This window comes from Vollenhovia emeryi, unplaced genomic scaffold (genome assembly GCF_000949405.1).
Source record: "Vollenhovia emeryi isolate VEMERY1.0 unplaced genomic scaffold, V.emery_V1.0 DF939216.1, whole genome shotgun sequence".
Lineage (NCBI taxonomy): Eukaryota > Metazoa > Arthropoda > Insecta > Hymenoptera > Formicidae > Vollenhovia > Vollenhovia emeryi.
Window position 1 is genome coordinate 739,625 of NW_011967150.1, and position 23,656 is coordinate 763,280.

At 32.3% G+C, this 23,656-nt stretch overlaps 3 protein-coding genes across 11 annotated transcripts in view; 2 read left to right on the top strand and 1 right to left on the bottom strand.

The window, feature by feature from the left end:
- LOC105560966 overlaps positions 1–3,334 on the top strand; it is an 11,300-nt gene extending 7,966 nt beyond the window's left edge. Inside the window, exon 3 of the mRNA XM_012010523.1 lies at positions 1,180–3,334. Coding sequence (XP_011865913.1) covers positions 1,180–1,390 — 211 coding nt within the window. The 3' untranslated portion in view covers positions 1,391–3,334. The remainder of the gene's footprint in view (positions 1–1,179) is intronic.
- Positions 3,335–4,148: 814 nt separating this feature from the next.
- LOC105560968 (transient receptor potential protein) lies at positions 4,149–19,449 on the top strand. Of its 9 annotated transcripts, none has more exons than XM_012010527.1 (19): positions 4,149–4,880; positions 6,078–6,167; positions 6,503–6,872; positions 8,727–8,871; positions 9,336–9,431; positions 10,035–10,174; positions 10,363–10,564; positions 11,941–12,111; positions 13,244–13,478; positions 13,560–13,712; positions 14,233–14,378; positions 15,089–15,195; positions 15,285–15,418; positions 15,623–15,746; positions 15,812–16,007; positions 16,166–16,330; positions 17,248–17,470; positions 17,819–18,253; positions 18,772–19,449. In XM_012010527.1, the coding sequence occupies exons 3-19, from the start codon at positions 6,718–6,720 to the stop codon at positions 19,350–19,352; spliced, it is 3,408 nt and encodes a 1,135-aa protein (XP_011865917.1). In that variant the 5' UTR covers positions 4,149–4,880; positions 6,078–6,167; positions 6,503–6,717; the 3' UTR covers positions 19,353–19,449. The 9 variants fall into 9 exon arrangements, with proteins under 9 accessions (XP_011865917.1, XP_011865919.1, XP_011865916.1 ...); XM_012010526.1 differs by lacking the exon at positions 4,149–4,880 and adding an exon at positions 5,610–6,001; XM_012010529.1 differs by lacking the exon at positions 6,078–6,167 and having other exon boundaries at positions 6,673–6,872.
- Positions 19,450–19,760: 311 nt separating this feature from the next.
- On the bottom strand, positions 19,761–22,384 carry LOC105560967 (cytochrome b5-like). The gene is made up of 4 exons (XM_012010524.1): positions 22,192–22,384; positions 20,816–20,944; positions 20,550–20,638; positions 19,761–20,282 (listed from the first exon to the last, which is right to left on the bottom strand). Exons 1-4 carry the CDS (start codon positions 22,312–22,314, stop codon positions 20,246–20,248), a joined length of 378 nt encoding a protein of 125 aa, XP_011865914.1. The 5' UTR covers positions 22,315–22,384; the 3' UTR covers positions 19,761–20,245.
- Positions 22,385–23,656: the final 1,272 nt, after the last annotated feature.

Here is a 23,656-nt window from a genome sequence, read left to right on the forward strand (position 1 = left end):
GAGTCATGTTCGAAATTTGTATAATTATTTCACTAGAAGTACGTTCCTTTCAAGCAAAACGTTTTTGTATAAAACGATAATAATCTTAAAACATTGTATTTTTATAATTACAAATAAACAACTCAACAAAATTAACGGATCGTTTAAAATAAGTACCAAAAAGGATCGAATTCAAAGTCGCGTATCTTTGCCAAAGATAGTTGTCAAACAATATTCAAAAACGCATTTTAAAGCGTGGAATCTCTCAGTTTTCCAATGCTTCCAGGCTTATTTGTATACAATAATTTCGCTATATACGGCACTACTTATTGTTAGAAGCAAATCTTGAAAAATTGAAGAATAAACCTTAAGTTTGACGTATCCTGCACTCTTTCTAAAATTCAAAACTAGTCGGATTATTTTGCAAGCGCAATGTATAAAATACGAGTATTATTTTTTATGAATATTTTCGAATCTTCGAAAATGAAACTTGTTTATTAGATTTCGCGTGGATTTTTAAATATTGTACTTAATTCTATCCCAAGTCATAAGATTTTTGCGGAAACGTACAATAGAACAACACGCGTAAATTAAATTATATGTGCATTTACTAATATAAAATAGTAAAGAAGGGAGTTTTGGGTACAATTATTATTTTATATTAATTCAAAAGGCAAAAACATCCCAATTTATTTTGGTAAAAAAAAAAGAATCCCTAGTAGCACAATATATTGACGCATATTGGGAAATAATGGAACTCTAGTATACCCAATATGAATCCATTGTGCATGCAATATTTACATTTAATCCGTGGCCAATATTGACTTTATGTTGGACAACATCGACCAATGCATTTCTAATATCACCAACATTGGACCAATGTTTAGCCAATGCATTGTACTACTTGGGACGAGTTTACTTAATTTCTTTTCTTCCGATTCAGCAATAAGACGAGAATAAATATAAAAGAAATGTTTTCCCAATGCAATATTTGGCTAATCAAAAATAGAATCTGAAAGCAGAAAAAAGTTAATAATATTCCCTCTCTATTTTAAGAAACTGTTTCCTCCGTTTAACTTCGCTGTTATCTGAAAGTTTCAAATTTCTGCAAATCGATAAATTTACCAATAGTTACGAAAACATGAACGAAGGTGTGAATATTCAAACATGGAATAAATGAATAAGTTTTGCTCAAAATAGGTTTGGTCGTAACGTACAAGTTGTGCCGGCCGATCTCGATCTATCTGTGGTGTGTTCGGCGCTTATTTCGAACGGCGTGGTTAACGACACGGAATTACATCCGGATATATCGAGGCTGCTCCGTCTTTGCAACGGCTTGAACAAGATGACCGGCGAGATCAGTTTGGAAGGGGCTTCGGAGAATCAGGACGGCTTGAGTCGTCATGAGTGAACCAATCTGCCGCTGTTATCCGAACTCGTCCGAGATCCGAGATCGTCCCCATGTGGATCCGTCCCGCGGACTCGATGCCGGATGTCAACGAGGATTCGTAGCGCTCCAGTTTGTCGAACCGATTTGATCGCCATGACCGAACTATATTTGGCTTTGAGATGACGGCCGGGTCGCGTTACTATCAGCGCGGATTTGTACTTAAAGCGGATCTCAAGCGTGTCAACTTGTTAAACAAATTGAAAATGATTATCCGCCTGTTGCAATATTATACAAAAATAAGATTTATTTGGGGAAAGCTCGAGTTTCTTTGCAAGTTGAATGAATAGTTGTTTCGTTGAGAAATCAATCTCCATTTAATTTTTTTACGTGCAAACTTATCACAACGTCTTTTGCGAGAGTTAGAAATTGACTGAATCGTATTAACTTCTTATTTAATTTCGATGTGTTACTTGTTACTGCGGTATATTTCATCATCTACCTCCTTTACTCGTTATAGAACTATTTAGACTTTACAATATATTTTAGTATTATGTGCTATACTTATAATAAATGTTATATAATAAAATGGCAATGGTTTTCTTCAATCTGTTAGCTGTCATGTACGAAAATGCTTGTTTGAAATTATGAAATTACAAAAACTTAATCGCGACACATTAGTCTATTATTTTTCTTATTATTTTTATAAAAACGTTCCTCTCAACAGCGAGATATGATCAATTGCTTATAACTCGTCTTGCTTTTGTTGCAAATGCATTTTCAATAAAATGCTTTATGCTGGATATATACGCACACATATATTTGTAGCTAAAGGATTGAACGGATCTCTTTTATATCTTATCCTATATATCTTCCTTATCCTATTTCTTGAGGAAGTAAGCACTAAATATATACTCGTTTTCTTCTCGAAAAAGAACTATCTTCATTTCTCTTAATTTTTTTTATCAAGCGCTAAGTGTTTATCGGCGTACCCGTAAGCTGATAGCAAATACCGAGCCGTGAATCTCATATCGGATACCGCGCTGTACATCCACCTGCCTCCTTATTCGATGTACATACAAAGCTGATGATTCATCGCTCCGAAGTACCGTCGATGTAATCGCAGATTCGTATTGTAATTGTTCGCATTCTTTTTGTCGCGTCCGCAGCATGTTGCCGCTAATAATGAATTCGGTTGGATGCACTAATAACACTTTAAATGTTTAAGAATCGTCGTATTTATGTGACAAGCATGACGTAAACCTGTTGCTATTGAAACGTCTAAAATAGTCTAAATCAACGTACACTGGTTAATTACCTATTTGACAGTTTGTAACAATGCGTTAATATTGGTCAATATTCATATAACCAAACATACACTTTATTTAATTCCACTTGGAGGTTCCATTCTTCCAAGAGGCTCATCGCCGTGAAAACGATTACTGAAAACGTTTCTTGCATTTCTCGAAGACCCGTGAAAGAAAATTTCGCAAATATTGAAGTAATATAATAAAAAGTTTCCTTTTTTAGCTTGTCATTATTATGCAGTCTTATTTTTAGTATCCCATAATAGTTGTGTACAAAAAGTTTTATCTTATAAAATTAATATCTTTCAACACACTGCTAAACTTTGCTAAACACACAGTGACTTGCATCGAGCATTATTAACGAGCCATTGATATTGCTTGGCTCTTACGTCAATTTGTACGCGACTGTCTTTTGCGCGCAGTCTGGTACATTGAACCGAATTCGTTGTAAGCCTCGCATGTTGCATAAACAATATCCTATGATATGACCGATCGTTAGATCCAGCCTGTGCTTACGATAAGTACCTATTATAAGGATTTGTCACAGCATCACAATGCATGCGTCATAGATAGTGTCCTCAGTAGTCTACGCCGTTCTTATGATGTATGTGAATTTAATACGTAACTACATATAATTAAAAGAAAACAAAGTGGCTGGATATGAGCTTGTCTCATTGTCAGTACGATACCTATCCCCTTGTCTCGTTGATTATTGCTTTATTTTAAATGAAAATAGGGCAAATGTCTTTACTTTCTTTCTCCTTTTTCCTTCAGTGATCTTAGGCTTGTATACTATATCGCGCATCCGGTTTACATCGTTGAAGCATTATCTAAAAATACTATTTCCTAGCAATTATTTAATCCTTGTGGAATTTCCTTACCTAATTCTCTTTAAACTCTCAGATAAAATATTCAAATAGCTTCATCGCAAAATTACAAACGATTCAGCTTGCGAGTAATTGGCGTAAGGTTAATGTTGTTAATATTACTCAATTTCAGAGAGTGTGAAACTTTATCAGTCACTTCTTTTTACTAACAGTAAGAGAATACAGTTTTTATGTTTGTATTGCCGCAAATTACTTTACTGCATTCGAATGATTTTCTTTGTCACTTTTTCTCTGTTAGAATAACAAAATAATAGACTTACAGAAGTTGACGCTACTCTTTTTACGCGCGCGTGTGTGTGTGCGTATTATATGTGTGTATACTATGGATTTTATATTCAATCTGGTTTAAAAATGTATTTGGATTTTTTTAAGAAGTGGAGAGCGTTACATGAATGGCAAAAAAATTATGCAAATCTCTTTCTTTTGAATTATGCATAGAATAATTAATTAATTAATCTTACATATCAACATTGGACAGCATATTTTTTTATATTATTTATACTAAAATGTGTCTATTATATATTATTTATTGCTTTCCTATTTTTTTGTATTTACTTCTATTTTTTATTACTTGTTACTGCTGTTCTACACTTTCCTTCAAAGAAAAGAAAACTTTCATAATTTTTCTGTCCTAAACTTGAGCGTTTTATTAGAACCAAATTACCTATTTATTCATTTGTCTGTCCACCATTTCAAGAATAATTACAGCAAACATTAGAATTTACGGGCATAAGTATATTTTTATATGCTGCAATACATCAAATATACTTGTTTGCGTCAGAAAAATTTACGCTACGGTATACCCTACGTGCCTTCCGCCATCAGTTTTATGATCCTTCTCTGTTCTGTCTCCCGAATTATTACGGATGCGTCGCACTAAACGCAGAAATGACACCACGCCGCAGGGGAGATAAATAATTACGCGGGCGGCGGAAAACATGAAGAAGAATGAGCGAGAATGCGTTGCCAGCATACGAGCTTTGGATTTAGTCCCGTATCGTCGTAATAGACCGCGTTCCATTATTTGGGGAGTTAGACAGAGAGGGAAAGAGATTCTGTCGCCCGATCCGCATATACCTCGTAGTGATAACGCCAATGCTATACAATACTGGACAATGTGGTGAGTCTCTGGCGTACCCGACTGTTCTTTTCTTTCGGTACGCGGCGCCTCGCCCTCGTGCTTAATCCGCACCCTGAAGATCAATCCGCCTGGCACAATATCGTAAGGTTTCGTCGAATCGCACGCGTAGATGTGACCATTACACAGTATACGTCTAGCGTCTCTCGCGTGAGCATGTTGGCATCGACATGAAAAAGCATGTAAGTGCAATACGTTTCTCGTACAAAATAGTCTAACAATAAGTTGAAAAAGATCGGTGGGAAACGCGGTCTGCTCTTGCATGAAATTTGCCTATTGATTAAAGCTTAAAAAATTTTCTTGGAGTAATTTGTTAAAAATACGTTTATTTAACACAAGTGTGTGTTATAAAAGTCCGTTCGCAAAATGATAACGTTCATAAAAATAGAGTGTCTTTGAATTATTTCTATTTTTACGCGAAGCAACTTTTAATTTGGCGAATACAAAAGACAAAATATATTAATCAGATATGCTATTTGTGTTCATGTGTGCACGCATGTGTGTTTTACGGTGTATTTCTTCTTACGTTTAGAAATTAAATAATTCATTCAGAAGCTAACTCGGATGTTTTATTTCGAATATCATTCAAAGTGTATGATATGTAAAAAAAGTGTGATAATAAAATTTGATGGTATTTTATGTAGTTTGTAATTACACATTTAAATGTTTTAAAGACACTTTGGTTAATATATCGTTACATTGATTTGCATTAGAATTAAAAACCAAGAATTATTTCTAACAAAGCTTCGAATTACTTCAAAGCTTCGAAAGTTCGAATGTCGAAGCCTTCGAAGGAAATTACTAGCCCTAGTTTATATCTTGGTGAGGGTCTTGGATTTAAATTATGTATATTTTTTATATAGAACGATATAAAATTAAAATTTCTAATTAAAACTTAACGTAATAACAAATAAGACAGCAATTAATATATTGAAATTGATTAATAGAAATTAATATTTTTTCCCTTTTTTCCACTATTTCAAAACGGACTTAAAAGAACTTCTTTTATCAGTTTCATATTTTTATATAATTTTTACGACACACTTTAGCAAAAATCGTTTCTTCGAACTCGTAGCTTTAGCTGTAGTTAATGATGTATATCGCATTTTTATTTGAAAATTATTATGTATCATGATAATTATTAACTGTAGTACATATTTGAGAAGCACTGGTCTACTTGATCTAAATATCTTCCTTGTAATGTATAAGCATAGGAAGCCTTATACATGATATCACATCGTATTTGTGTCCACTCTCTCGCTTTCCATTATTACATTTTGCATGAGGCTGAAGATTACATGTCGTACGTACAGAACAACTAGATTTTTCTATTTTTCGAAAATTCGACGTTCTTACAAACCCTCTAGTTTTTGCCCTAGAACGCACGATCCATTTTTGGTGAACTCTACACATAACGGAGTGAGTGTTGGTAGTAAAGGGAATAAGTATTGCGTTATGCACTGCAGAAGGTGACTATATTTTTGCATATTAAACATGTAAAGTTACTAACTTCAATTCATTTTCATCTATTAATTATCTTAGATCTCAACATGCGAAATCTTTTTAATTACGACTACTTTACAAATAGTTTTACAAAATGGTATATTTTAAATGATAAGTAATAATAAGTAAGGAACGCGTATTCTTCAACGTTGAACATGCACTATTAAACACGATTAAAACAAGCGTTGCTTAAAGATCGTAGAATATGACTTCGTCATTTCTTTGTCAAATCTTAATTCGCTCCTTATTTTGTATTACGTGCAGTTCAAACAGTATAACTGACTCGGCATTTTCGTTGCAGGGAAATCGCTTTCGCACTAAACCAAAATTAAAACAAGACATTCGATGATTCGAAAACATTCCGCATAGTTTCAATTCCAGAATTATGGAGCTTAGATAAGAACATTTCTAATTTTAAGGGAGAAAAAAATATTTTAAGTGAGAAGAAGACGTTTTATGTGATTTCAACAGCTTCAGCAGTTTGTAAATACCGTCTCGAGAATACATTAGAGAAAAATGGATCCATCGGAATCTCAGCAGGATCTATTATCGAACGAGGCAAGACCACCTTCGGCGCAATCGTTACAGGCGCCCGTTGACTACGTTCTTGGCCCAGTCGAGAAGCATTTCCTGCTTAGCGCAGAACGAGGTGATTGTGCCACTGTCAAAAGGTAATCCCGCCTTTCTCTTCTTAATGTCCCTTTAAAGACATCCCAGGCGACACGTAAAATAAATTAGGTTTTAAAATAAACCTCCATGAACCAGATCAAAGACGTAATTAGGTGTGTGAAATATTATTTAGATATAATTATAGATTAATAACTCTGACTTTGACAAACGATTGAGTTTTTCACTAACATTCTTAACTGATGTTTTAAAAGACAATAATATATTATTCGACAAGCTGGCTATGATTTTCATTAGAAAAACTTTGTGCGAAAAATATTACCTCAGCCAGGATTTAAATCTGGACCCCCCCCCCCTCATGCCGTAATAGGCGTTTCAACCAATTCGACCATCGAAGCATGTGGTAACATTTATCGCAGTAAATTGTTCTAATTAAAATTGTACCGAGTTTATCCAATAATATTACTTGTCTATCTACTTTCTTTAATTACTGGTGAAGAAGAAGTTTTGTTATTCGTGATGTCTTAAAAATTTAGAGCAAATACTTATTTTTTTTAAATATATTGTTTATATATCTTGATATTAGCAATAAATAGATTAATCACATAGATTCCCAACTGTCCACGCAAAGTAAAATACTATCTGTTTACTTTCTTCTAATTATGAAAGTTTGTGAATTATTATTTTGCTAATTGTATTGCAGTTATCAAAAAGAAAGAGAATACTATTCTAAATTTTAAATTCCATATGTTATTGTACTTGTTTACTCATGTGAAAGCTAATGAACGAATAATTAAAAGTAAAAATAACACGTTTATATTTACTCATGATTATTCTTTTTTTAATACTATATTTATAAAGGGTAGAGTAATAAAATTATATTTCACGATTAGACAAAATTTAATATTTCGCCTAACTGGTAAATAAATTAGAAAGTTTTGTGAGCAAGGAAAAGTTTAAGTTACTAATTAGAATTTCCTAATAAATCACGACGGCATAAAATATTTTGAGGATTACTGAGGATTACGTAACTTTCGCCCTCCCAAAGAAGAAATCTTATTATTATTTATTTTATTACATTAGGTAATATATTCTTAAAACTTTCGGTCAGCAGAATTATCTATTATAAATCGATAAAAGTATGTATGTAATAATAAACACGGAGCATTCCAAATCTATGGATTATCAACTTTTTGCAGATTCTTTGCTAAGTTCGAATCAATTCTTTCTTAATAAAAATGTAGAGGAACTACACTTCCAAACAATTAACCATTTGTAACATGTAAAACTTGTAGCAAATAATTACAGAAATGAAGACAAACCATCCCCTTTAATTATTTAAAATAAAGTTTACTTTATTATTGATACGACAGAAGAAACAATACACGAAAATTATACTTTTTGTAAAAATTTTATAAATTTAAATAAAATATTGTATAATTATGTACACATATGATTAATATATCATAAATAATATATTTTATAATTAATGTTATATATTTATATTTATTGTATAAGCAAAAATATATATATATATATTTAGAAATCAAGAATTTTTAATTTGTGTCGTGACTAATGACTTTCTTGATTTTTACTGACAAAATTCTTTCATCTTCTTTCATCTTCTATAAAATAATTATATTGGCTGAAGAAGTTGCGATTACAAAGACAGCTGATAATTTAAGACAATATCGATTACTGCACTGTTAATTAAAAATAAAATTTATATAAAAATATATTTTGCTTGCATATAAAATACTGCGAATATTAAAATGGATGTTGTAAAGGTTGCTGTGATGAGATTTTTATAATTTTATCATAAATAAATCTTTTTAATATTCTCGCACGGATATCGTTTCGGTAACGAAAATATAATTGTTGTGTAATCGAACAAACAGGTTAATCGAGGAGAATCGAGATCACCCAGAGATATTAAATATCAATTGCGTCGATCCGTTAAACAGGTCGGCGCTGACAGCCGCTATTGAAAATGAAAATATCGACCTTATCAAGCTGCTGCTCGAATTGGGAATTGAAGTGAAGGTAAATATCGTGGGGTCGAAACGGTACGGCGTCTCTCATGAAAATTATGCGCGACAGCCGCTCCCCTAATTATTGCTGGTAATATGTGTCACGTTGATATACCATAATCGATGTCTACCGGGATACACTAATAACAGTTCCGTGCATACATCTGGCGCATTTTGGATCACCATGATCAGCCTCACAAAACGTGCTCAAAATGTTAACTTCTAATTTGAACACTGTTAAACGTACTGTCGTCAATTTTTATTCAAAGTTCATATTAATGAAATTATCAAAACACATATTGTTGAACGATAATAATAAAATAAGATGAATAATAGGATGAATATGTGTGTCGATAAATGAAGTTTCTACCATATACAAAATAATACAAGCCGCTATCTAAGTTACACAGTATTTTAGCTGTATCCTGACGCCTAAAAGCGTACAACACTTAAAACCATAATTCCCGCATCTTTCAGGATGCACTTTTGCATGCCATTAAAGAGGAGTATGTGGAGGCGGTGGAAGTCCTACTGGAGTGGGAGGAAAGAATACACAAGCCGGGGCAAACTTACGTGAGTCCGATAATACTTATTGTCACATCTTCAATAGAAATAGTTAAAATCTTCAGTTAAATTTAATTTTCAAATATAAAATTTTTAATATGCATTTCTTTGGTGAATATAAAAGAATTATATCCAAAATAAACGTTTAGACCTTCAGATTTTATTTTTCTTTAAATATATATCTAAATGAAAATGTCAAAGAGATTTATAGCTTTTATATGTGTAAAAAGAATTTTCTGAACATCGAAAAAAATCAGCTATAATCAAGGAAATCATGTTTTTTATCTTTAATGTGCGTACTTTAAATAAACTGTATTAAATTATTAACACTTCCTAAATCGTTGAGAGTTGTTGAAGTTTATCCGAGAAATTAATTACACTTAAAAAAATTGATGCCTTTTTAAAAAATTATTGTAGTAATAAGAAAATAGAGCAAAAATTAATATAGTCTCCTTAAATAAAAAATATTGTATAGTATGAATTACCTGCTTAATAATTAAAGTATTAATCTGAGACTTTAACATTATGATCTTGTGTAACAGTTATGTATCTTAATTGATTAATTATTGATTATAAAAATGGAGACGATACTTTCACATTTTGTTTTTTCAGAGTTGGGAGGCTGCAGACTCGTCATCGAACTTTACGTCTGATATAACTCCGTTGACTTTAGCAGCTCATAAAAATAATTACGAAATATTGAAACTGCTCTTGGATCGTGGTGCAACTCTTCCAACACCTCACGATGCAAGGTATACAAAGGATAAAACGTATTGTCTAATAACAGTCTTAAATTATTCTGTTACTTTTGCATTTTAAATCAGATAAAATATTTAACGACTCACAACTTTTCAATGCATTCGGTATTAATTAATTTGTGTACAATTAAACGACTCTTGTTGCAAAGACGAGAAAACGTAGCGTTGCCGCTTTGTTATAGATGCGGTTGCGACGAATGTGTCACTTCTAGCGAACAGGACTCCCTCCGACACTCGCAATCTCGAATAAATGCATACCGAGCGCTCACTTCGTCATCTCTAATCGCGCTTTCATCGAGAGACCCACTTTTGACGGCCTTCGAGCTTTCATGGGAATTGCGTCGTCTGAGCAGGATGGAGCAAGAATTTCGCTCCCAATACAACGTACTTAACTGGCTAATTTTTCCTCCCCCTCTCCCTCTACCCGAGTTGTTTGAAACCCTTTAAATGTGATACCGTAACTGAAATTTATATCGCTTACAATCTTGATCTTTCGCATACCGGGTGTTCTCGAAAATCTAGATCTAGATCAAGCTTGTATATACATTTTGTCCGGATCCAGATTAAATAAGAGTGACCAACAACTTGCGTCAATGAGTGCAGAGTGTTGTTGTTGTTGTTCGCACTCATTGAAGCAAGTCATTCATTCATTCATATTCGTTTACTTGGTCTGGATAGAACCTTGTTCGCAAGCAAAGTTTCAACAAATAGTATAACAGACATTCATACAAATGTTTGCCTTAGCCAGGCTTAACAAAAATTACATTAATTTTTTCCCCTGCTCCTTATTATATAATCTTTATTGATCTTTACAGGAAAAGTTTTAAATCTATCTAATTTGAATTCGGATTCTGCTAAACGTTATGTTATATGGATGATATACTATCGTCGTTAACTTTTACCGAAAGTAAATTTATTAATAAAATACATAATAGAAGCATATTCCACTTAGAGAATCAAGAATCGGTTCAATGTGTACTTAAAAATCCGAGTCAAAACCAATATAATCAAGTTTGATTCATAAGTAAGAAATAATATTTCATACATTGTACTTGCAAAGTACTCGATTCCGATTAGTTAGTTTCGAATTTTTAAATAAGTACTTGCAGAATTTGAAACGTACTTATGAATAATTTTCTTAAAAAGTTGAATCTTTTACGAACAGTACTCGAATTCCAGAATAGAGTTGTGAAAGAATATGTGAAAATTTTACATAACTTTTATTCTATATTTTCCATCATATTGCTATTATGTTTAATTTCAACGTTTGAGAATTTAATATTTATAATTATCGAAAAAATATATTAAAATTATTACCGTACAAATGTTTTAATTCACAGGAATACAAAATTTCTAGTGAAATATTCATACAAATTCATGTAACATATTTGAACGTATTTGATCCAGATTTTACTTACAATTAGAAGTAACAATACTCTCATCATTTTTTGAGATACTCGTAAAGTTCGAATCTATTTCGTTTAGATTCAAGTCTATTTGAACTTTTATTTTTCGAATTACTTCAAAATCATAGAGAATCATAGAGAATTCAAAACTATTATATATCAACAGATATTTGAACAGAGATTACTTATAAGATTTTACTTCATCCCCTTAACTCCATTCTTGTATGAATGTTTTAGGTAAAGCATTAGATCAGGATAGATCAAATACAACAAGTTTAATCTAGAGTTACGTTCTTTTAGGTTCAAGTGCACTATGTATTTGTCTGTCTTAAATATAATTCGACATTAATTTAGGAGATGCGGGAACAAACACAGCAATTTGCAACCGGCTTGCTGGACCACGCGCGTACATCTTACGAATTGGAAGTAATGTTAAACTACAATCCTACTGGCGAGAATTGGGATCCTGGGGAGAGGCAGACCTTGGACCGACTCAAGCTAGCTATTAAATATAAGCAGAAACAAGTATGTAGGCTCTTTATGATAATACGTGTTGTTTATATCTTTATTAAAATATATAAACTGATAATATTTAATAGTAATAATAATAGTGGCAATGATAAGAAAGTGTAGCACATGTCCTCATGTAATATTAATAAGCTCCAATATTACCGACATTATGATCTTTTTGAATTCTTTTGGAATTAAATAGTAAATAGATAAAGGGGATGGATTTTTTAATTTATCTCGAAATTTTCTCTAAAGGTTTATTTAAAACCGTATTTTTTAAAAAGGGTTTGTGGCTTTTCTCATAACGAGTTTAATGATAAAATTTATTCTAACAACAAGCTAAGTGGCCTAACACGAACATAACTTGTAAGAGTAAGAAATTAATCACTGCATCTCGCATATCTCATGTTTAGTATTCATAAGCCGTGCCACATACCCAATAAACACCATTTGCATTTACATTGTTGAGTAGGAAATTATAATGTTATGTAACTCTTATTTGGTATTCGCTGGGATAGCAATTCTTCTTCTGATGCTTGGTTTTTATTTAATATTATTTCACAAGACTAAAGATCATTTTGCCTACTGTTTCAAGTATTTGTAACTATTGTAAATATTCAAAAGCGACAAGTCTGAATAATATTACTTAATTTTTTTTAAAGAAACGTAATAAATTACTAATATAGCGGACAAGATACTTCTGCAGACCTTGTCCTTCGATGTTTTATTTTAGCGGAGTTGACGACCTCTTCCAATAGACTGCGTTTTTAATCCTTCCTACTATGCGTTATATGTGGACGATTTTTCTTTATGCTATATTGTTGTAACTATTTACTTTGTATTGAGAGGATATTCATTTTTATATTATAATCATCGAGCCTTTCGCTCCATGTGCGCTCATTCGGCCAGACGTTTTTATCAATTACGCGATAACTATTGCTAATCTTGCAAAACGGTACATGACTTTTCTTCTCAGTTTAACCCAATCTACCGTAATTTTTAGTTTGGCTGCTAACGAGTCTGACGCCCTGTATATAGAATAGAATTTGATCTTATATTTAATTGTACGATTTTAGTTTTCCCCGTATAACATTTATTATAGTTATTTGTATAATATCTATCTTAATTTTTATTTATTTTGTTAAAGTTTGTCGCTCATCCGAACGTGCAACAATTACTGGCTGCTATCTGGTATGATGGTCTTCCGGGATTCAGAAGGAAAAGCATGATAGCGCAGTTAATGGAAGTTGCCAAACTTGGCGCGATGTTTCCAGTTTATAGTTCTATCTATATGATGGCCCCCACCTCACAAATGGGATTGTTTATGAAAAAGCCGTTCGTCAAGTTCATATGTCATTCTGCATCGTACGCTTTTTTTCTAAGTAAGACATCTCTACTTATTTCGTACGTTTATATATTATTTTGTTTCAAAGAAGCGCTCAATGGAGAATTTTCTTTTTAAGTGCTGCTCGGCATGGCGTCGCAAAGAATTGAATATCTATTAATCGAATTATTTGGCAACGCATGGATGCGAGAGATACTTGCCGGTTGGAAAAGACGGGAACGCGGGTGTATTCCGGGTTTTGTCGAGACAGGCGTGGTTATCTACGTGATAAGTAACGCGGCCGACTAAATTGCTATATTAAAAATAGTTAATCATTTTTCCCTTGTTTTGTTTTAAATGATAAAGTTAAAACATCTTATTAGTATTTTCTGTTCATCACTTAAGATACAAAAGTGAAAAATGGTTAACTATTTTATCATTATATGTATAATAACACATACAGGGAGAATCAAAGTGGTTGCACCAACCTTTTACCACAGGAGGTGGATTACCGACCGCAACTGCAGCCAATCCTGGAAAAAAAATGGAAAAATCTCGTTATATGCACGAGATTTTTTTCCATTTTTCCAAGATTGATTTAATTTAGAGAATAATATTCAATTTAGCAAATATATTTTACATGTGTATAAAAATTGTTCTCTTCTTTAGATTTAGATTAATATATAGAATTCGCACAAATAACTGATTTTATTCCAACTATAAAATATTTTTTATTGTAAACTATGTAAACTGCCGGATTATGGATTATTTTCTAGCAATTGACTGTCACTTCTTAACAAACGCATTTGCAGGTTTAATCATCGGCGAAATTAAGTCTTTATGGGCAGATGGATTAATTGAATACATATCGGATCTGTGGAATATCGTTGATTTCATTCAAAATACATTTTATGTGATCTGGATAAGTTTGCGCGTTACAGCTTGGTGGATTGTACAGGTTGGTTTTATTATATTTCTATTAAAATTATAAATATATCTCAGATATTACTAGATATAGTCGAATGCATTCTAATAACATGTAATCAAAAGTAAGTAATTATTATAAATATATTATTGATTATAGAATGTGATTTGAACGTAAAATATCTCTCTAAACGAATTCTTGAATTTTTATAAAAATTTTTTTGTACAAAAATTTGAAGCGCCCTATTTAAATCTTGCATACATAAGTTTTTATCGCTCGTTTTGTTGGTTGTCACACAAAATCCCGCTTCCTGCTGGAGCACCAATGCTGTACATTTACTATCCATTGTTCGATAAATTCTTCTTAGTGACTTAATTTATGCAAACTTTCTGTGTCGTAATACAACTGAGTTTATTATTATGAAAATATTATTACCCCTATTGTTTATATTTATTATTTTAACGGTTAAAAGTTTAAATCTACTGGGTATAAAAAAGTGATTTCGAACGTTTGACCTAGAAACATCATTCATGACTTACTTCTGAAACGATTCATCCTTAAATTCTTCTAACACGTTACTGTTGTAATGCGGTGAATTACATTAGTAAACCTTTTTTATTTATAGTTTCAAATTTCTTCAAGTTGCAACAAATAATGTATTTTTTACGTGAAATCTAAAAGATTACAAGAAATGATTATTTCTTTCTTTGAATTGTTCGCTGAACTACATTGTTTTATGGCAGAGAGAATATTGGAGTGGTTTAGATCCTTGGTATCCAAGAGATCAATGGCACGCGTTCGACCCAATGCTGCTTTCAGAGGGAGCGTTCGCAGCTGGCATGATATTTAGGTAATTTCTGAACGTTTAGGAAATATGTCTTATACCGACTTAATATTCCAGCGCATGTACACGCGTTTTTATAATACACCCTATTTCAGTTTTTTAAAACTTGTCCATATATTCAGCGTGAATCCTCATCTCGGCCCGCTCCAAATTTCCCTCGGGAGGATGATAATAGACATTATCAAGTTCTTTTTTATCTACACACTGGTGCTGTTCGCCTTTGGCTGCGGTAAATAACGCACCTCTCGATTACTCATTTATATGTCGCAACTCCATTATTCACTTGCAAGTTTCGTCATACATGCTAATCGAAAAATCATCCCACTTTTACTTCTCAGACAGAACTATTAATCTTCCAGTTTAACGCAATGGGTGCGAAGTGGAATAAATGGCAAATACGAGAATGTTTTGTCTGAAACCTATTTGTTTGCAGGCATGAATCAGTTGATGTGGTATTATGCAGACTTGGAGAAGAGAAAATGTTATCACGAGTCAGACGAATTGCCAGATTTCGATAATCAGGAGAAAGCCTGCTCCATATGGAGAAGATTCGCCAAGTACGGAGGTCGAGTGTATCTAATTGTTTAGGAGGATGATATTGAAATTTGATTCATGTTTTCAGTTTGTTCGAGACATCGCAATCTCTCTTCTGGGCAAGTTTCGGCATGGTCGATTTAATGTCATTCGACCTGACGGGCATTAAGAGCTTTACTCGATTCTGGGCACTTCTGATGTTTGGTTCTTACTCCGTGATAAACGTCATTGTGCTGTTGAATATGCTGATTGCTATGATGTCTAATTCTTATCAAATCATTTCGGTAGAATCAGCAATTTTCCAAACTGTCAGAATTCTGACTCACGTCGATAAATAAATATATCATTTAATTTTCGCACAATATCCTTCATTAAATCTTTCAAAGTTGGCACTTAACAGCTCGTGCTGATATCACTGTACTGACATATTGTATATTTTTAGGAAAGATCTGACACAGAATGGAAATTCGCCAGGAGTCACTTATGGATGAGTTATTTCGAGGATGGCGATACTGTACCACCCCCATTTAACATGATCCCGACGAATAAAACTTTCCAGAAGCTATTTAAATGTGGAGGCGGCGGTCGTTCCACAAAATCCTTTATAGTAAATAATTTTTACATATCTAGTCGAGTGCTCTCCAAAATCGCGGAATATTCTTTTCATTAATTCCATTTCATTAATTTGGATTTTACGATAAAACTTATTTCGTATCAATATAATTTTTATGTATAACCATGTACACTTTACGATTATAAATAACTAACGCGCTTGCCCGACTTCGCTCGGGCCTCCCCATTGTGGAATCTCCTTTTTTGGCCAATACATTATTTCCTATTCACATAGTTTATTTATAACTGCGCAAAGTCTTTTATGAATGCATAAATTCCCATTCTAATTATTACAATTTCCTAGGTACGGCATATAACATTGTATTGATTTCAGAGGACGAAAGTTGATTTTAGTTGGATTTCCAAATTAAAAGATAGCTTATATTTTTCACAGAATCCTACCGAATAACCGGAATAACTATGCCAAACTTGGTTCAGATCGGTCTATTGGTACAGAATTATATAAAAAACGTACAGTGAGACTTTCACTTTTACGGAAGAAAGTCCTCCATTACGAGATAGGATTCTAATACGAGACAGCAGGTTTTCAACGTCCAAATTCAATCGCAAATCTTTTTTCGCTACGATTCACTCAGTGCACTTGAATTGTTAAGGCTATCATTGATGGCTTTAAAGTTTAGTTGAAGAAATATGCAAATATTAGAATTTGGTGAAAATGTGGATAATGTGATAAATAATAACATCATCTAACAATTTTGTTAAGAAAACGTGATTTTCGAATGAAGAGGCAATTACCTCGGTAGTTTATTAATAGGTGAAAATAATAAGCCATATTGATAATGTTACAACCTACTGTCATAGACTACCATAGGGATAGTGTTAATCTGAAAGAACATTATTATTTCAGAGTAAACACCCACTCGAATAAAACTTTAAAATATTTTATTTCAGAAAAAGTCACGAGAGAAAGCTCTGGCCAGACACGATACTATAGTGCGTCTACTTATACGTCGTTACGTGACAGCTGAACAAACAAAACGAGACGAGTTCGGTATCACAGAGGACGATGTCAGGGAAATTCGCCAGGACATTTCAAGTTTTCGTTACGATCTGATCGATATTCTTAGGAAAAACGGAATGTGCACACCGGCGCTTGACAAAGAGGATGCAAACAGTCAGTATATTTATGCGTACTAAACCCATCATGTAATTGATCACTAAGGTATCCTATCGCGATAGAGATCAGGGGGTCTAAATTTCTCTCTTTAGAAAAAAAGAGACTTTCAACATCACTATACTAGTTCAAGAAGTGGTGAATTAAAGTAAATCGCGTAATGAGAAATAAAAAAGTAGATACCACGTTGAAATCTAAAGTGGTATTCATAGAATTTTATCTTTTCAATATAAAACTTTTCTTTTATAATCTAGTGGCCATACAATTGAAAATATTTTGTTTTTGAGAGTAATGCGTTTTAAAAATTAATATAACACTTATAAACTGTAATTTTGTATATTTCTCAAGTACCCGGCAAAAAAGGTAGAGTGATGGAGCGTCGACTTCAGAAGGATTTCCAGATTGGTATCGTGGAAGGCATCGTGCAAGCTGTTATTCAGAGTGAGAAGGAGCCGAAAGACGTGTTCAGTCAAATTGCAAAGGCGATAGGACGGAAAGGTAGCGGTTCTGTTAAAAAGGACTGGAACGCCGTGGTGAGACAGAGCACCATCGCGAAGGATCCTATTGGGAGTACGAACGAAGCGGTGCAACGTCAAAGCCGGCGTAGTCTACGTCGCCAGCTGCGACACCAGCCGGACTCCGACCTGGCATCCATGGATCCGAAAAGATTGATCGACTATAATCCAAACCTCTCGGACTTTACGCCGGCCACTAGAATAGCCTACGCCAAGTTTATGCTGAGCAAGAAAAAGCCGGACCAGCAGCCGGACGAGCAGCCCGACGGTAAATTCTCATTCAAATTCTTTATTGCAATTTAAGTTCCTCGCAGAGATATTGAAGTAAATTCTATGCATCCCGCATCAACCTTTCTTTGATCTGTGAATATTTTTGTCACGTTTGAGGTAACTTTTCTTTAGCGGTTTGATAAATTAGCATTTGTTTCATGATCAAGGTATCTATTTAAAAAAAAGCTTAGAATAGTTAGCTAAAATATACTATCCATATATTTATACACATGATTTCATTCAAATTTTCAAACAAAGTTAAAGTACTATTAGATGGAAATTTAAAAAATATTGATAGTATTGATATTTGTTCTTTTTTCTTTTTTATTCAATCATAGGGAGAAATGTTAACAACTATTTATTTCAAATCGCACATTTCAGAAAATAAAAAGAAATGAAAATATCTTTTATTTCGTTACATGTTGCGATACGAAAAGAAAGTTACTTCAAGAAATCAAAATAAGAAGTTAAAAATAGATACGTATAAATTATTAATTCTCTTTTTCGAATATACAGATACAAATAATACCACACAAAAGACTGAGGAGATGCCTCGAAGAAGCAGCAAAGTTATGATAGCAGAAACTTCTATAGACATAGTACCACGACCTGCCAGCGAAATATTAAAAAAAAGTCTACTAAAGTCTATGAGCAGCAGTGTGGATAAGTCGTTACTGGATGTTAAGACCACCGAAGTAAGATCGCCGTCGCCTATACCTGAGGATCTTGTAGGAGAAGAAATCAGCAAACAGTCAGAATCATTAGCAATGTCCGATCAAGAGAAAACAGTGGAAGAAAAGGAAAATGTGCAAGAAAAGCAAGAAAAAGATGAGGAAGCAAGCAAGAAAGGGGCGTTAGAAGAGCAGAAAGAAGAAGAGAGGGCAGAGGATGCAAAGTCTGAGAAATCGGGAAATACAGAGAGGAATGACGGCGATAACACCGAGCAGGAAACCTCGGAAACAAATAAGGAAACTGATGCAGAAAAATGCGCTGAATCCGACGCGAAAGAACGGAAATCCGAAGTAGTACCGGTTCAAACTACAAAATTGCGGGGAAAGTCAAAAGCGACAGGTCGAGTAATGGGAGGTTGGATTTAATTTTAAAATTACTTAATAAATAATTAAAATTATTAATTAAAATTATTTACGCGCGTTATGTTCATTTAAATATTTAAATTAAAATATCTTATTAAATCTATCAATAAGTATCTTCTTTGACAGAATTTCATATTGGTTTTAAACAGCTGTTAATAATGTAGTGGCGCTGAATAATGCATTGAGAGCTCCATTGCGTTAAAATCTTTATTTGGGAAGTCCCTTAGTTGTTTAAAATGAGTTAAAGGGGGAAATTTTATGACAGCCCATGAGGCCTTGGCATTTACAGCACGTATGACGAGGCGGACTTTCCTTATGTGCAAGGCGAACAGTACTGGTGCTCAGAATACCTTATCAATTTCTTGCGGTATCGTATCGTGTGGATCAATTTCTAAGTACACTGCCAGCTCTTACAATTCAGTTATATCATTCCCAATAATTTTATGAATACATATTTTATTAATTGTATGCTATCTATAACATGAAATAGTATTTAACCGAAGCTTACTTAAGTTAATTTAACTTACAAAGGAATAGAGTTGGTCTCAAGTCACAAAATTTTGTTAACGAAATGAGGTTACATTTAACACTGAAAATTTCATGGAGAATTTACTGTAACTGTGTTCGTGAATGTGATAAACAGATGATGCATGACTCATGCTTGCGGACGTAATTTGCCGTTGGTTTTCCTTGTTCATTGTTATAGATCTCCAATACGTACGTCACGTACGAGCGATAAGCGAACGGTTTAATCTCGACGATTCTTATCGTTAATATGTCGTCGTGCACATTGTCACGAACGATGCCTTATTTAGATAGCAAATGTAACACACATGACGTAATAAATAAACTTATATATCTAAAATAATTATACCATCGATATTTACGATTCTTCATTATGCACATTTGCCGCAGATTCTCTTGAAAAAAGGTCTGAAACACGAGAATAGCAAATGAGAATAATTAATATTATAAAAAGCGCTTATTGTTAATCTAGCTTCGCATTGTTACAAAGCATTATTGAATTAACTTTTTCCAAATGCTGAAAAGGTTTTCGTAGTATTACATTCCTATCTCTTAAGGAAGCATCGCCTCTAGGTAGACTTTTTCTGCCTCGCATTGCTTAATAAAGTTAAACGGCGTAAGAAATTTTTTCTTATAATTAATATAAACATTAATGTTATTGATTGACAATTGTACCTTCGTTTTTTCGGTTTAATCTCCGTTCCGTTCACTTTTATTCCGTTAGAGACAGCAAGTTTCTTCTTTCTATTGATACGTTTATCTTCCTATAACATGTCACATTCGGCGTATTATATCCAAAAAGATGTGCCAAATTATGTAAAATACTATCATTTATAATAACACGAGAACCGATTTTGTAAGACTTTATATGGTTTCTGTAGACGTTTGTTCTGTAAACTAATAATTATGTTAATACTTATCAATTTTTAAGTTGTTCTTACATCTTCAAGTTCACCAATCAAATACTTTTTGAGCATCTTCTTTGCATCTGAAGAATGCCCGAAATCATCGAACCCATTCGTCGCGTCTGTTCCCGCATGTTCCTCGATTAATTCTGAACCACCGGGATGCTATAATTTTAATATTATTTCCTATAATCTATTCATTAAATTACTTTATTAAATTATCTTTGTGTATAACTGAGTTATATAATAATAAACATAATTTAGAATACGTAACGATAGCGTAATGCAATAGTAATTGCATGCCTATTAATATAATAAACTTAAGTTAAGTGTATATTAACAAAAATATAAAATATGATTAAAATTATGATAATGTCTTTTCTCTTTGACAACTTAGAATAAATCTGTATCATCTGTATCTTTTGTTACCAATTGTTAAAATGTTCATTGAAATATAAAATAAAATAGGTTTTTTTTTTCAGAAAAAGACAAAAATTAATTCAATATTAATCGTTATGTAATAATCTACTTTCTTTAACTTTATTATTTGTACCATACTGTTTTAATAGCACGCAAAATTATCAAAGGTTGAAAACTTATAAAAGATATAAGATAAAAGATATTATCTTCTAATTTTTACCAATCTTTCAAATTCCGAAAATAATTTTTTACTATATTTCACGTAGAATCAACTTAGTTTATATTTTTAACTTATTTTTACCAAAAAAAAAATGTTTTATTTCTCGGTTATATAATTTCGATAAAATTTTGTAATTTTTGCTTTGCTGGAGATTTGAAGTGTAGTAAATCATAATTTCATATCATAATCATCTTTTTTACTATTGACTTTCACTCTCTATAAATTAAACAATTCGAAATTTTCATAAAATTCTGTATATTCCTCACATTATTATATTATTATATTGTAATATATTGTTTTAAAAATGAATTGTTTATCAAATGTCTCATATTTTATATTGACATTCTTCTATGTAAAATATATGAAATATCATATAAAATATTTATTTATTTCACTTAATATAACTTCTTTTGAATCAGTTATACTTTCGTGCATAGAATCACAAAATAATTTTAATTTATGTAAAAAATATGTAATTGAATTTAAGTTTTATCTATATATACTTTTTGTTCTAGAAACATTATATTTTACAGTCAATATAAATAGGTTTAAAACTTTTGTGTTGATAATTGATAAATTGTACATTACACATTCAATACAATCATACATTTGGCAACAAAGTTTTTAATGTAAAACTTGTATTCAAGTGCTTATATGTAATAGAATGTTTTTCATCTCGAAGAGTACAATGTAGATCAGGCTTTAAGGAAGGCATACTTGTAACGTTTCTAATATTTATAATATATAATTTTATAATTTTATGCACGCCTACCTGTTGCATATAATCCGTCACATCATAAACGTTGTCGTAAATCACGATCCAGATTCTTGTTCCATTCTTACCATTGCACTTTGCGACGTCCGCAAGCGAATAACGACTTATCGAATCGGTCATTCTGTGACCAAATCTCACGAGAGAAAGAGAGAGAACCTATTCGCGTCTACCATATAAGTAACACGTGCCGCTGTTACAAAGATTGGTATTCCCGGAACATACGAACGATAAGCATATCGCGATTTAGAGAGAATGAATTGTATCTACTTATAGATAATTATGAACTTATGACTGCCTCAGTTCATCGCTTTATCATGCAACCAAAATGTTAATTCTTTATCGTGCAAAAATGTCAATTTACCGAAAGTTGTAACTTTATATTAAAGAATAATTTTCTCAGGATAAAAGAATAGATTTTTTTATAACGTGTTTATTTTAATTGTATAACAAGTAATTTTTGTTTTGAAATTTTTTTAAATCGGTTATAAGAGTGACATTGCTAAAAATTTATATCTGGAAGTTGCTAGTTAGATAGATAAGAGGGAAAAACAAAAGGAGAAATACTGACAATGAGATGACAATCTGGGAAGATTTAATAGCGAAAAAATAAAAGAAAAAAGTAGATTTTATTATAACGAAAAGATGGGAAATAATGGGTATATAAACGCGAAAAAATTAAAAGAGATGAGAAAGAAGAGAAAAGAAAAATAATAAAGTTTAATGTTAAAACAAGGAGAGAAGAATCCGATAAGGGTCTGAATAGAACACAAAAAAACGAAAAGAGAAATCCCAAAAATAAAAAGAAAATTATTGCACAAGATAAAAAAGAAATTTTCAAGAGAAAAATTGGGGAAAAATTGGAAGCGATATGACACAAGAGACGATAAAAGAAAAAATGATGATGACAAAGGAAGTACAGTATATAATCTTACTAATTTGCAATCATCCGACATGTCTAAATAATCTGATACTATAGCGAGCTTTCGCTACCCCTATGTAACATCTGCAATCAAATTGTTAGACGTAAACTTTTAGAAATTGATCAATTACAGTCGTATGTGAGACAAATAATTGACTGCGATTTTCTTGTAAAAAGACAAACTTCCATTGAAGAGTATTTTTCTAAACAATAAATTGTTTTGTATCAAATATTAGTATGCAGTATGTAATTATGTATATGTATGTAATGATCTTCTTTTATTTCATTTTTAACATAATAAGTTTAATTATACTATGATGACTTTACATATATCATTTTATTTATATCTCCTATATTTCACGTATATTCCAGTCATCCGACAAATTAATCCGGCACTGGTTTTTAATAGGTCGAATTAATGTGATTATATGTGTCTTTATTATAATGTATTAGAAAGTAGTGATGGAAAAGAGTACAAGAAAAGAAGAAAGTGTAATAATGGTTGTGGAATTACAATAAAAAATGTCAGGGAACAAAGATAGA